We start from the raw sequence: 13,040 nt of genomic DNA, 5'->3' as shown, positions 1-13,040 counted from the left end.
ATTTCCCGCCGCGAATCGTTTTCGTACGGAAAATGGCGCCGGCCATACGCGTATGGCCGGCGCCATTTTCCGTACGGAAAATGGCGCCGGCAGGAGATCGACTGCAGGAGGTCGTTCAGCGAGGGTTCCGGCGCCTCGCTGAACGACCTCCTGCAGTCGATCTCCTGCCGGCGCCATTTTCCGTACGAAAACGATTCGCGGCGGGAAATCGCTCCCTGACCCCCGCTGGACCTCCAGGAACTTTTGGCCAGCTTGTGGGGGGCCTCCTGACCCCCACGAGACTTGCCAAAAGTCCAGCGGGGGTCCGGAAGGACCTCCTGCCGTCCAATCTTTTTCGTCTATGGCCGCCGCCATTTTTCGGCGCCATTTTGGAAAATGGCGCCGGCCGAAGACGACAAGATGCAGGAGCAGGAGCCCGTTCCGGACCGCTGCCGTTCCGGACCGCCGCTGGACCCGCAGGTTATTTAAGTTATTTGGGGGGGGGGGATTTAATTTAAAGGGTTGGGGGTGGGTTTTAGGGGGTTTTAATGTGCCGGTTTTTCGATTTTTCGATTTTTCGATTTTTTAACGATTTTTCACGATTTTTCACGATATTTTACCCCCCCAAACGGCAACAATACGATTCCCTCCCCCTCCCAGCCGAAATCGATCGTTAAGACGATCGAGGACACGATTCACATCCCTATTAAACTATGACTACCTATATGTTTAGTAATTTAGTTCTTTATAATAGTTTCAACCATTTTTCCAAGCATGGATGTCAGACTCACCAATCTATAGCTTCCTGGATCATCCTGAAACCCTTTTTAAAATCTGACATTATGTTGACCACCCTCCAATCTTCAGATAATGTAGTTGATTTTAACAATAAATTTACAGATTACCAACAGTATGTCTGCAATTTCATTTTTCAGTTTTTTCATCACTCTGGAATGTCTATCATCTAATCCAGGTGATTTACTATTCTTTAGTTTGTCAATTTGCCCTAATACATCTTCTGGGTTCACTGAGATTTGTTTCAGTTCCTCTGAATCATCACTTTTAAATATCACTTCTGGCAGAAAAGAGGACATTTCAAAAGGTCCCAATAGAAATGCACATACCAGATAGTAAATCTTCTCCTTTTAAAGTTGTAAAATGTTCTGGTAAGAGTATTTTCTTGAAGCAGGAACAACTTTTTTAAATCTCTGTAGCCCTATGCATAGATGACAGTAACTGACTTTCAACATCCAAGCGGTTAGAACCAAAGATGGAAGGTTGGGATGCAGGAGATTCCTGCTATGCTGAGTGATAATGGGTGGGAATATCCTCAGACTTATTATATTATTTCCATTTATAAAGCCGCCCTTCCAGCTAGGGTTCTGGGCACAAACATACAACAAAAATACAATCTGAAAAACATTTAAAAGAAATACCAACAACTAAATGGTAACTAAATAAAATCACCACAATAAATAACATTTATAAAAAAGACAGAATACAGGGGAAAAAAATAAAAATGGCACACGACTCTTACGATATTTAGTTAAATTCGCTGGAAAATAGTTTTTGTTACAATTGTAAGACCTGGCTAAGAGTCTTCAAGACAAGAGTGAAACCAGATATGAAAAAGCTTTTAGTCTGCTATCCATCATTGAAGCCTTTCACATTGTGGATAATTCCAAAAGCATTTCTTGGGAGGATCGTAAACACATCTTTGGAAAATAATGGGGAATCCAATCAGACAGATATGCGGGGCAACGATTATAGTGAGGTTTAAAAAGAAAAAATAAAAACATCTTAAACTGCAGTCTATAAACTACTGGTAACTAATGAAGTGAATGCAGGGCAGGTGAAATATGATCAAATCACCCAAGATTACAGAATATTCTAGCAGCAAAGCATGTTTTCTGCAAATAAATCCCAATTACAGGTCCTGGCACTGAAACTGCAGCTTCTGCCCATAGACTTGACGTTATCGCTGGAAACTTTAATCTACCTCTGACCAGGAGCAAAATGTACAGCGCTAAGAGAACACAAGTAAAGCCAGCGCACCTTTCAGAATCGGGAGTAATAGTTAATGCCTTGGTTGATATGGGATTTCCATACTAGGATGGCAAGCAGGACGCGCAGTTTCACATGAACATATTTTTGTGCACAAAACTCCCTGCCGCATCGGGAGCTCCGTTTGCACAGAACTGCGGGTAAAACTGCGCAATCTGCTGAGCGCACCTTACTACATTGAGCTCTTATTTGGTATACTGGGCTCCAAGTCAGGAGATTAATGCCTGGCATACAACTTAACTCTCTGAAATGCAAAAGTCTTGTTTTATTCCCTAATCAGTGCCAAAGAATTATGCCATCCCAGTCACCACCAAAGCAGGCAGATTACACTCTTACACCTTCCTGTTTCCTTAAGAGTTTTTTTTAATAGATTTTTTCCCCCAGTCCAGAGTATTTGTTTAAAGGTCAGTTGTTTACAAAAAAGGAGAAAAAAAAAGTGTACTGTATTTTCTATTATTCCAAGATAAGTTTGCCATATTTCTTTATACTGTTTCCCTTTTATGCAGATAATGGCATTCTTTGCTCAAATCCCTCCTCCCCTTATAAATTGCAGGAACACACAGTGTACAGGCATCACACAAAAATCCAGAGGCTTACAGATTAAGCCATGAAAAGCCAATCCATGCAGTATGACAATTCATCTTCCTCCACCCTCGGTTTTATCAAAAATATTTCCCTGAATTCTTAAGAAACTTGGTGGGCAGCCAAAAAAAAAAAGAAATTGGTTGATTTCCCCCTGCCCCCAAATCCTAGCAAAAGAATCCCGGCCCCCTGTGCTTGCCCTCCCTGCGTAGTTGTTTCTGCGTTGGGCAGCTTCCCATCAGGAATGGGCAGTGTCGCTGGGCAATCGGCAGACCCCCGTTCCTCCCCTTCTCCAAGCACCATCATGGCTGAAACAACCGATCGGTACCCCCGCAATTCATCCGAAAGGAGGTTCTCAACCTTCTTTGACAGATCGTTTGCACAGAAACAACTGTGGTTGTGCTTACTAATGGAGCAACTAAGCTCAGGGTGGGACTGCTGCCCCACGCTACCATCCAACGAGCATGCAGCCGAGTTCTGGGACCCTTAAGGTGGTCATTAGCCACCAATATATAAACCGCTGAGCCCCCCCCCCCTTCCCCTCCCCTCACACACCTGAGCCGCCCCAGCAGCTCAATGCCATGGCTGGGCACTGCCATGTGGAGGGTCCCCTGCTGCAATTCCCGCATTGGGGCTTTTCACGCCCCCAGGTTGGCTGTGGATGGTGTGGCAGGCAGTGTTCACTGCCCCTTGATACAGGGGTCCAGAAGGACAGCAGCTGCTGCTGCTGTGAAAACAGGAGGAGAACACCCCCCACCACCCCCAATGTAGCTGCAAACGAAGGTTCATGGAGCTAAGCAAGTCAAGTTGCTTACACGTAAACGGGTGCTCTCCGCGGACAGCAGGACAGGTCAGTCTCACACACCTGGGACGGGCATCATCCCCACCTGTGGGACTGACTTTTCTGCTTCTCCACGGAGAATCCTAGTGCTGGGTTCAGAGTAGGTCAGAGGAAGAGAAAGGAGAAATTATCGAGACGAAAAAAAAAAAAAAAGTTTTCCCTTCCTCCCAATCGGCCACTGATGCTCTCACATTCAACCCTTTTTTCTGCACAGGGTTTACTCCTATACATCCTGCAACGGGATAGCTGAGCGTGCACACATTTAAGAAAAAAAAAAAAAAGATTCTCACTTCTGGCAGAGTTGACTGAAGAGCACCTTGGGCGAAAGAGGGCCCTTCCCGGATTCCCTCATGCTGTGCAGAAAAAGGAACATGGCTGACGTCAGTGGCCCAGGGCTCGAGAGGTTCACCACCAACGGCTCCTTCAGGAAGGAAGGAGACACAGTGCCAGTAAACGAGCTGCTTTGTCAATGAGCAACACAGTTTAAAAGGTCAGACAGATTACATTTCTTCCCCCCTTACAGTTACACAGCAAATGAATTTCAAGATAGAAATTTTTTACTGTCTTGTCAGTCCAGAAGCACCAGATTGCATGGCACTGCTGAGCCACGGCCGGTTGGCTTTTCCAAGCAGAAAGCGACCACCAAACTACCTGACCAAAATTCAGATTAATTCATGCATCAGCAAGTTACTTCCCTGTAGTACTGGTTATCCAAAGGATGGCTTCTCCGCCTTGATGTCACACCCTTTGGAGTTGTCAAATGTGCATCATCCCCAAGCCAAGAGACACAGACATGCAAAATCTCAACAGACCATCGGCAGAGCCCTCCTAACAGTTTGTAGCGCATACTCACCAGGTGCGTGTCCGCAGCGTGGTGTATCTTCAGCTTCGTCCCCTTTTCCTTCATCTCATGCATCAGTTCATTCAACATGTGGGTCTGTGCCAAATTCTTCAAAGGAAAACAAACGTTCCGCGTTTATTAATTCAAGCTTGACATTCCGCTTTTTACTGACATCCCAACATGAATTACGATGTAACAAAAAAAGCATTACAAATTAAGAAAAACATATGGAGAGGCATCACAACATTAAAAATAGTAAAGTCTCAAAGAGTACAACAATGCTGTCATCTCCCTCCCATCAAACGGCCCATTTGCTTGCCATCAAAAGCTTGCTCCTAGAGTGAGGCTTTTAATCTCTTTTTGAGATTGGCGTTGGAGCTCTGATCGAACGTCTAAGCTCAGGGCAAAGCAAAAACAAAAACAAAGAAATAAAAATGCAGTATGGTGGAGGGTTTCTAACTTGACTGAAGATGGCTGTCTGACCCATAACAAATCTTGTTACATCTGCCGGTCGCGGAGTTTGCCCACAATCGGTATCATCCACCCCCAAGATGTCCCATAGGTCCCATGGTGGCCTGCAAGCCACCGCACTCCTTCCTGCAGCAGGACAGAGACCGCCATGATGCTACTCCCTCTTGCCTGCGGGTCCTCCCTAGGATCGTGCAGAGCGTTACATTCACAGTGTTATCTGTGTTGGATCATTGGCATCCAAGAAAATTTTCACTGCTGCTGCCATTTCAATTTTTTACTGTTACCCATTCCAATGGAAATACAGTGTGGCGGGAAATGATAGCATAAATTTGACTTTCTTCTTGGCCATATAGGAACAGAAGGGTGCCATTTTGCCACCACCCTCACCGAGAAACCACTGAAAAGCAGCACTTTGGCTCCTTCATATCGCAACTCTGGCAGAGCTCAACAGGCTTTTAAAATGCACTGCTTATCTGTAAAATCCAACACATGCATCATTATTGGCCGGGGTGTGTCGTTTAGGTTTCCTCCAGCACCAACGTGATGTACCTGTTCAAATTTAATCATTGACATAGTATCTGTCAGATGTTGCTCTTTCAACAGCCTCGTAGGAGAAAAGCTCGACGGCTTCGGTTTTCTAAATCATCTATTTTGATTTGAGCCGCGTGCACTGTGTACTTCAGGCCAGACACATGCTTCTCCAGCACTTGCACTCTAATGCCCATATCATGGACCCCAGCCTCAATTTAGGTGAAGTGGCGAGCAAAATCAGATAGTTTTGCATCTATTGCTATGACCAAGGCATTTACCGTATTTTTCGCTCCATAAGACGCACTTTTTCCCCCCCAAAAGTGGGGAGAAAATGTCTGTGCGTCTTATGGAGCGAATGTAGCGTCTCTCCTTCTCGCGCGCCATCCCCTTCCTCCTCCCCCCAACTCAGCTCAATCAGCATGGCGGCGCAGGTCAAATGCACACCGCCCCCACGACCCTCTAGTGCGTCTGGACAAATGCGAGGGAGATGGCCCGCGCCGACCATGGGCCCCGATGCTGTGTGCCGTCCTCTGCCGGCGGAGCTCGAGCTCCCTGCCGGTCTGCTGCTCCTGGGGCGCACCCCGCCGCAAGAGCCGGCACGACACAGGCCAGACATCAGCCACCCGAACCACGTGGGCTACGGAGGCCCCTCTTGTTCAGACGGCTGACATTTGACCTGCGCTGCGCCGGCCTTCGCAGCAAGATGCACTCCGCGAACAGCAGACCGGCAGGGAGCTGTTTGAACTGGAGGGGCCGCCGTAGCGCACGCGGTTCTAACAGCTGATGTCTGACCTGCCCACGTCGATCTTCGCAGTGAGATGCACCCCGGGAACGGCGGACCAGTGGGAAGCTCGGGCTCTGCCGGCGGAGGACGATACATGGCATCGAGGTCTGTGGTTGGTGCAGGCCATTTCCTTCTCATTTGCTTGGATGTATTGGAGAGAGTCATGGGGGTGATATACTGCCTGGGATGGAGATTACATGACAGAGACCTTTGCTTTTTTCGTTCTTTTGTGTATTTCAGTGATTTCTGATAAAATGTTTCTTGCATATGATGCAATGTGGCTTTTCAGAACTGATTAGCAGTTTGACAGCTGAAATTAATGAAAAGCAAATAGAATTACTGCCTGTGCTGATTAAGTGGCTACCTGTTGAAATATTAGGAGCAAATTGCTCTCCTAATCAATGTAATAGAGCCCTGATTATTTATTATTGAACTTTGGAGCAGTCATGAAAGTTTAAAATAACTGGTGTGAGAGAGCTGTGTGTATGAGGGAGAGAGTCTGAGTGTGTGATTGTGGATATGTGAGGGAGAGAAAACCAGTGAGTGTGAGAACCTGTGTGGATGTTCTCTGCCTTACTATAAAAAACAAAAATAAAAAAATATCCCACGGACAGCCACCAGGGGGGAGCTCTGTACAGAGCCCCTCATGGGGACAGAATTTTTTTTTTCTTATTTTCCTCCTCTAAATCCTAGGTGCATCTTATGGTCAGGTGCGTCTTATAGTGCGAAAAATACGGTAATTTCTCGATCTTACAGTTCACGGCAACTATTACGATTGCAGTGCCAATAATCCCAGCCTGTTTTGTGGCCTCAGTCACCATTTTGTGATCAGTTTACTTTTATCCTTTTCTGGGCCTCTAGTGGGCATACTAATAAAAATAAGTCAAATCCTCATTAGTTCACTTGCCCACTGTAGTGCTTTAAATTTGCCAAAATCAGAAAAAGTTCTTGTAACCACTCAAAGAAGAGGGGTGGCCCCCAAGCTGCTTTGAAGCACATCCTCACAATTCTCTGCATGTGGTCTCCTGTGCTTTATTTTTTAAATTTTGTCAGCCACTGTTAAAGTTACTTTTAATGAACCTTGTAATCACCCTTACTATCGTGGGAGCTGTGATTTTGGATCCTGCATACTATTTAAATATCAGTCCTTTGTATAATATTTTTTAGATACTCTTCAAGGTAAGTGCAAAAACACCTTATGTTCCTGACCCTGAGGCCATCTGTGTCTGTTTTCATCTACGTACAAGCAGTTTACACATGTAAAACTTCCGGCAAAGGAAATTTATGGATGGGAAATGTTCCTGTGTGAGCAGGTGAGAAAGGACTCAGAGGATGCAGAAAGAAGCAGAGCCACTGCCAGCTAGAGGGGCAGGGCCTCCCAAGCCACTGGCATAAAATGCAGCAGGGCAAGCGGGAAACCTCAAGACCCACCAGCTAAAGAGGAGGCGGAGCCCAACGGGAGAAGAGAAGAAAGAGCATGAAGGGGAGAGGGCTGGGAGGAGGAGGGAGGAATAAATGAGGAAGTTTAGGGGAGGGGATAAATGCTAGAAATGGAAAATTGCCTTTGTAAATTTTGTGCACTTCATCAAGACCTTTCCAGTCTTGTTTGACAGGCTGTGTCTCATTGGATTTCAAAAGAATTATTGGTGGAAACTGGGCTGCACAGAACACCACCCCCTATATGGTACCACACTGCAGTCACTGCAAAACATCTCTCGCACATGAAACCACAACGGTCATCATTACAGGAACTTCATGCCTACTGCAGCATTAAAAAGACAAAAGTTCACGCCACTGCAGGTCTCCTACAGAAATATAAAAATGAAGGACTGATTTTTAAAAAGGCTTTCAAAAAAGGTAACAGCAATTACAGTGTTCATTTATAGTAAATTTTTAAATAATTCATGGTTATCCTTGTAAGAACCTCAGTTTTGGAGTGGTCTGCTCCAAAACAGCAGCCCGACGAGTGGGTGTGATGGGAGACCAGGCCAAAATGCACGGCGTCGATAATCCCAGTGCCCATAACACAGGCAATGAAACACACACTCCACCCTGACACTTTTATTACATTTTCCTCCCTATATCTTCTTCACCAAGCATTTGTTGTTCACCTTTATTAAATTCAATTAACCTAACAAGCTCTGACAGTTTTCTCTGATAAATGACCAATTTTTTATCTTAAAATATAAATACATTTTGAAGCAACATGGGCAGTGTATCTGAAGCTGTACTAACAAATAGATCTCTTAAGAAGCAACCACTACACAGAGAAAGCACATAGTAGACCCTGTCCCCAATTCACGGCAAAGGTGTTGAGGCTATTTTATCTCAAGTCCCCCCATCTGAAGCAAAGAGAGGGACCGTTCTGATCAGAAGGGACGCAAACCAATCTACCACAGGTATGCCCCACTCGTGGAATATCTGGTTTGCTACCTCCTGTCCAGGGACCATTCATGGGCTTCAAGGACCCGACTCAGACTATCTGCTAGGTACGTGATTCTGAGGACCATTACCAGAGAAATGGTTTAGTCTCACATCTGGACAGTCTCCTGACACAGGTCATACAAACTCAATCCTCCATGCCTGTTGATGTAGAACATTGCAACTTAATTGTCTCTGTGGACAAGGATGACTATTGACTAACAGATCTGTTGAGGTCTTTGAAGGTGTACTGTACTGCCCTTAGCTCTAAAAATTTATTTGACGAAGCTTTTCCTGAGCAGAACAAAGGTCCTGGGTACAGAGTCCCTCTATGTGAGCTCCCCATCCCATCTAGGACAATCTGTTCTAGGGGAATTTGGAAGGGTATTCCCCTGGTAAGACTGGAATGGATCAGCCACTGGAATGGTGTTCTTCGGAGGCTAGATGATGTGGATGCTGTCTCAAAGATCCTTAGTGACTTGATTCTACTACAATCTGAGGGTCCATTTGGGCTCTTCTCATGTGAAGACGTGCCAAAGAAGGGGGTAACACACACTCCTGCCAAGAGACCCAACAACCTCAATGTGTCTCATGTTGATACCTGCTAACTCGTTCTTATCCTCTCCACTGTGGATATCAATGTGGCAATCCTCTTTTGCAGGAGGAAGTCTCTCGCCCAAGACCTGTCTAGCGGCGCACCTATGAATTCCAATTGAGATGACAGACTCAAGTGGGACTGGGGGTAGTATACGACGAACCCTAGCAACTCCAGTACCTGGGTGATTTTGCTCACTGATTCTGTAGCACCATCTTGAAACAAGGAGGACTGTGAGTAGGCAAAATTCTTGTGAGTAATATTTTAATGTTAGGATTATATTTTAGTTATTTTTATTGTGTTACATTTTGTGTATTTCACTGTTTTATCATACTCTGCTTAGTAGAGCTGGCCTATTTTAAGAAGAAAAATCTTTAGATAATCATCATCATCCAGATAGGGAAACAATGTATTCCCAATTTGTGGAACCCCAAGTCAGCGACAGCTCCCCCTTCCAGGCCTATGAATATTTACTGCTGGGATCACAAGTCTGGATGTCCTAATTACAGGGACAGCTCCAGACATGGGAGCTTTATAACCAACCCCCTAGAGACATGACCCGGAACTGGAACTAACCTGGTAATGTGCTATGCATAGTATACTATTGGGTCAGCTCATTTATTGATTAATCGATTTCTCACCCTTTTGAAACTGAGTTTCACTCCAAGCGGGTTACAGTATATTATAAATTTAGCATAAAAACAGGTGATTTGTAGCTTCACAATAGAAAGGTAAATATTTTGAGTAGTAGTAATATCACAATATAATCCTACAAAATTAAGGTGTACCTCAAGGCCTAACTCTAAATAAACCAACAATCCTTACTAAGCTTTAACTCATCCTACCTGGCATTTTAAAAACGGCACCAGTTTGTCCTGATTTACTGAACTCAAATACATTGACACAAAATTTTTTTAAAGGCCGGTTCAGACGAGCCTAACCTGATACAATGCCATGGGCGTTAGCACGGTGCACGGCGCCGAGGCCAACGCTGCCTCCTCTCGCAACACATCCACCAGCTGCACGCTCAACTCTGCCTCCTGCAGCCAAAGACCGGCTATTCACAGCCCAGCCCAGCCCCCCACCTCATTCCATGTTTCACCCTTTCTTCAAAGCTCACGACAAGAAAAAGTGCAACAAGTTCCTCACTATAAATGAGAAAATCTGTACAAAAGAAAAAAGCTCCTGTGTTTTTGGATTTGGTTTTCAAAGTGAACTTACGGGGGATGTTGATAATGCATTAGTCATACTCAACAAGCAGTCCTCTGCCATAAGACTGAGCTTGTCTGAGGAGTTCTAGGTGAACCCAGCCACGGCGGTAGCTAGGCTGAACCCACACACACGAATGCCAACAGACTCTTGACATTTCCCACTTTCTTCTTCATTAGCCAGGCATTCATCACAAGAAAACAACATGAGAACAGAATATCCAAATATGCCGCAATGAAAATCTGAAGAACACTATTGTCAAGTTTTAATTTGTTTTCCTTGAAGGGGTGGAGGAAAGATGTATACAGACCCACATGAGGTAGGGATGCTCCAAGGCAGAAATGGAGATGCTCTAGGCAGGTATGCTAAAATTCCTCCTGCTGGACAATGAATACAGCCCCGACATGTACATCCAGCAGCCCGGCGATCCCAGAAACTGGCACTTTCAGGTCACCTCAACAGTGAGAGACTGCGAGACAAGGAGGAAGGGGGCAGGCCGGCTGGGAAGCTGGGGGAGGAAACTGGCTGGCTGGTGGGGCGGGAAGGGAGAGATCAGCTGGCAGGCTTGTTACAAGGGGAAGGCTTGTTGGAGGGAGGAGAATGGTTGGCAGGCTGGTTAGGGGGACAGGGCTTGGGCCTCTTCGCAACTGCTCCCATGATTCTTCCTCTAATATTGGGCTGCTGCAACTTATATCTTATATAAAGCCATGATTCTGAGACCCGCCCCCTCCCCTGACATCATCGCAAACGGATCCGGGCAGTTTGAAAGACGCCAAGCCAGCAGGCGCCGCGCGCCGAAGGGGTGCGACAAAGGGGCACTCCCCTTTGTGCACCCCTTTGTGTTATTTGTTTAATATGCTCCTTGTTATACCTTTTGCTTAATTGTTAAGAACTTTGATTTTGATGATTTTATTTTTGTAATCTCTTAGCCTCAGGTACAAAAAGCCCTTTTAGGGGATAGTGAATTACCTATTGTACCTTATTGTAAACCAATGTGATATCTCTTTTTGAAATGAACATCGATATATAAAAAATATCGTAAATAAATAAATAAATATATCGCTAGGCCACACAGCTCACAGTGAATTGTACCTCAGGGTTCATATATTCATAAGAACAACACAGGAGCATGGGGACCAGGGGGCTCAAATTCAGCAGAAGCCATGCAGTTTAGGACTAAATCCGCAGCAGCAGAGACGCAGCCTGTGAATTAACCCCCCTCCTCCTGCCCAAAAAAACGGAAACTTGCCGCAATGTATTGAGATAAGCATTGATTTTTAGCACCCTTCAAGCAACCCTAATTAGTAGGAAAATAAACACCCTAAATTTACATTTTATAAACACCTAAGATCAGAAGACCTAGTTAGAACCCTACCATCGATGAGCGCAGAGAGATGGTGGGAGGCTGGGTTTTTCATATAATAGCCTCACTAGTTTTGGTGGCTGTTTGGATTATTATGAAGCTAGGTAATAAGACATAGCGGGTAGGGAGGGGGTGGAGGGAGTCTGAGCGCTGGATTATATGTGGGACTTGTAAGAGCCAAAGAGGAAAATGATAAAATCTGGAATGCCCACTGGTCAAGGAAGTAGATGCCAGCACAGTTTCAGAATGTAAATATGCTCGGGGCAGATACCACAAGCAGCAGAAGGAACAAGATTGAGAATTGGGTAAAAGACAGGATGTGGAGAACTGGTATTGATTTAAATATGGTGATTTATGGGGGGCAATTTTCTGTATGCTTTAGGGAAAAGGCCATAGGAACACTGTACCTGCTGATTTTGCCCCAAAATACAGAGAATGCAAACACAATTCCCTTTTGAAATCTGAAACAGGCAGACAGATTTTTAAAATGAACAATGCACACAGATTGGGCAATGCAGCCCATGCGTGTTATTTTCCGATAACGCCCAAGACACATCCCTGGGACTGTTTCCCTTTGACTTGGTTAAATGTATGCATGTTGGGGAATGCCACACATGAGAGCAGGCAAGTTTCAGCAGCTGATTTACACAGGTACAGCAAATTTGCTTACCGCAAATATTTTTTCCCTGTAGATAGCAGAATGAATTAGCCATGATCTGGACATCATCCAGCGGCACCAAACAAACTGGTCTCTCCAAGCTAGTAGAGCTTTGTGTTCTACTGAGCATGTGCAGGAGTTCTCGTGTGGACATTGCCTTGAGAGCCTCCTCAGTCTATATCAAAGCTAATAGATAATACATAGGTAGTCGACTCTTCAGGGAGGCGAGTGGGCATTTCATGGCTAATTCATCCTATCTACAAAAATACTGTTTACAGTAAGTAAACTTTGCTTTTTCTGTCGATAAGCAGGCTGAATTAGCCATGATCTGTGGGGAGTCCCAAGCTGAGAGTTGCAGCGAAGCATTTACTAAGTAAGCAATCCAGACTCCTTCGTGGAGAGTAGACTACTACAACAGGTCATGCAAAACTGCTTATCCAAAGTTACTGTCAGTCCTTGAGAGTTGTTCAGATAGCAGTGTGACATAAAGGCATAAGCTGATGATTAAGTTGAAGCTTTGCAAACATACTCAAAGGATTCTATCCTAAGATGAGACACTGTAGAGTATTATCTGCAATCCAGCTAAGATGAAGCACAGCTGAACACATTCCGCAGTGACATCATCAGCAGAGTCAGGTAGGGACTTTAAAATCCCTACCCTTTCCTCCGGCGCCCTCTTCTTCAGTGCCTGCACCACGCGG

The 13,040-nt window shown here is 45.2% G+C and overlaps 1 protein-coding gene across 4 annotated transcripts in view; it reads right to left on the bottom strand.

The window, feature by feature from the left end:
* USP45 (ubiquitin specific peptidase 45) overlaps positions 1–13,040 on the bottom strand; it is a 204,974-nt gene that overhangs the window by 117,625 nt on the left and 74,309 nt on the right. For all 4 annotated transcript variants that reach the window (XR_003855613.1, XR_003855614.1, XM_029595370.1 and 1 more), the window contains exons 7-8: positions 4,320–4,415; positions 3,757–3,887 (exon numbers count right to left, since the gene is read on the bottom strand). Coding sequence is in view for 2 of the 4 variants with exons in the window: in XM_029595370.1 (XP_029451230.1) it covers positions 3,757–3,887; positions 4,320–4,415 (227 nt within the window). In the remaining 2 variants the exon portion in view is untranslated. The remainder of the gene's footprint in view (positions 1–3,756; positions 3,888–4,319; positions 4,416–13,040) is intronic.

The sequence above is a fragment of the Rhinatrema bivittatum genome, chromosome 3, assembly GCF_901001135.1.
Source record: "Rhinatrema bivittatum chromosome 3, aRhiBiv1.1, whole genome shotgun sequence".
NCBI lineage: Eukaryota > Metazoa > Chordata > Amphibia > Gymnophiona > Rhinatrematidae > Rhinatrema > Rhinatrema bivittatum.
The sequence above is the reverse complement of the archived record's forward strand: the minus strand, read 5'-3'. Positions and strand labels throughout refer to the sequence as shown.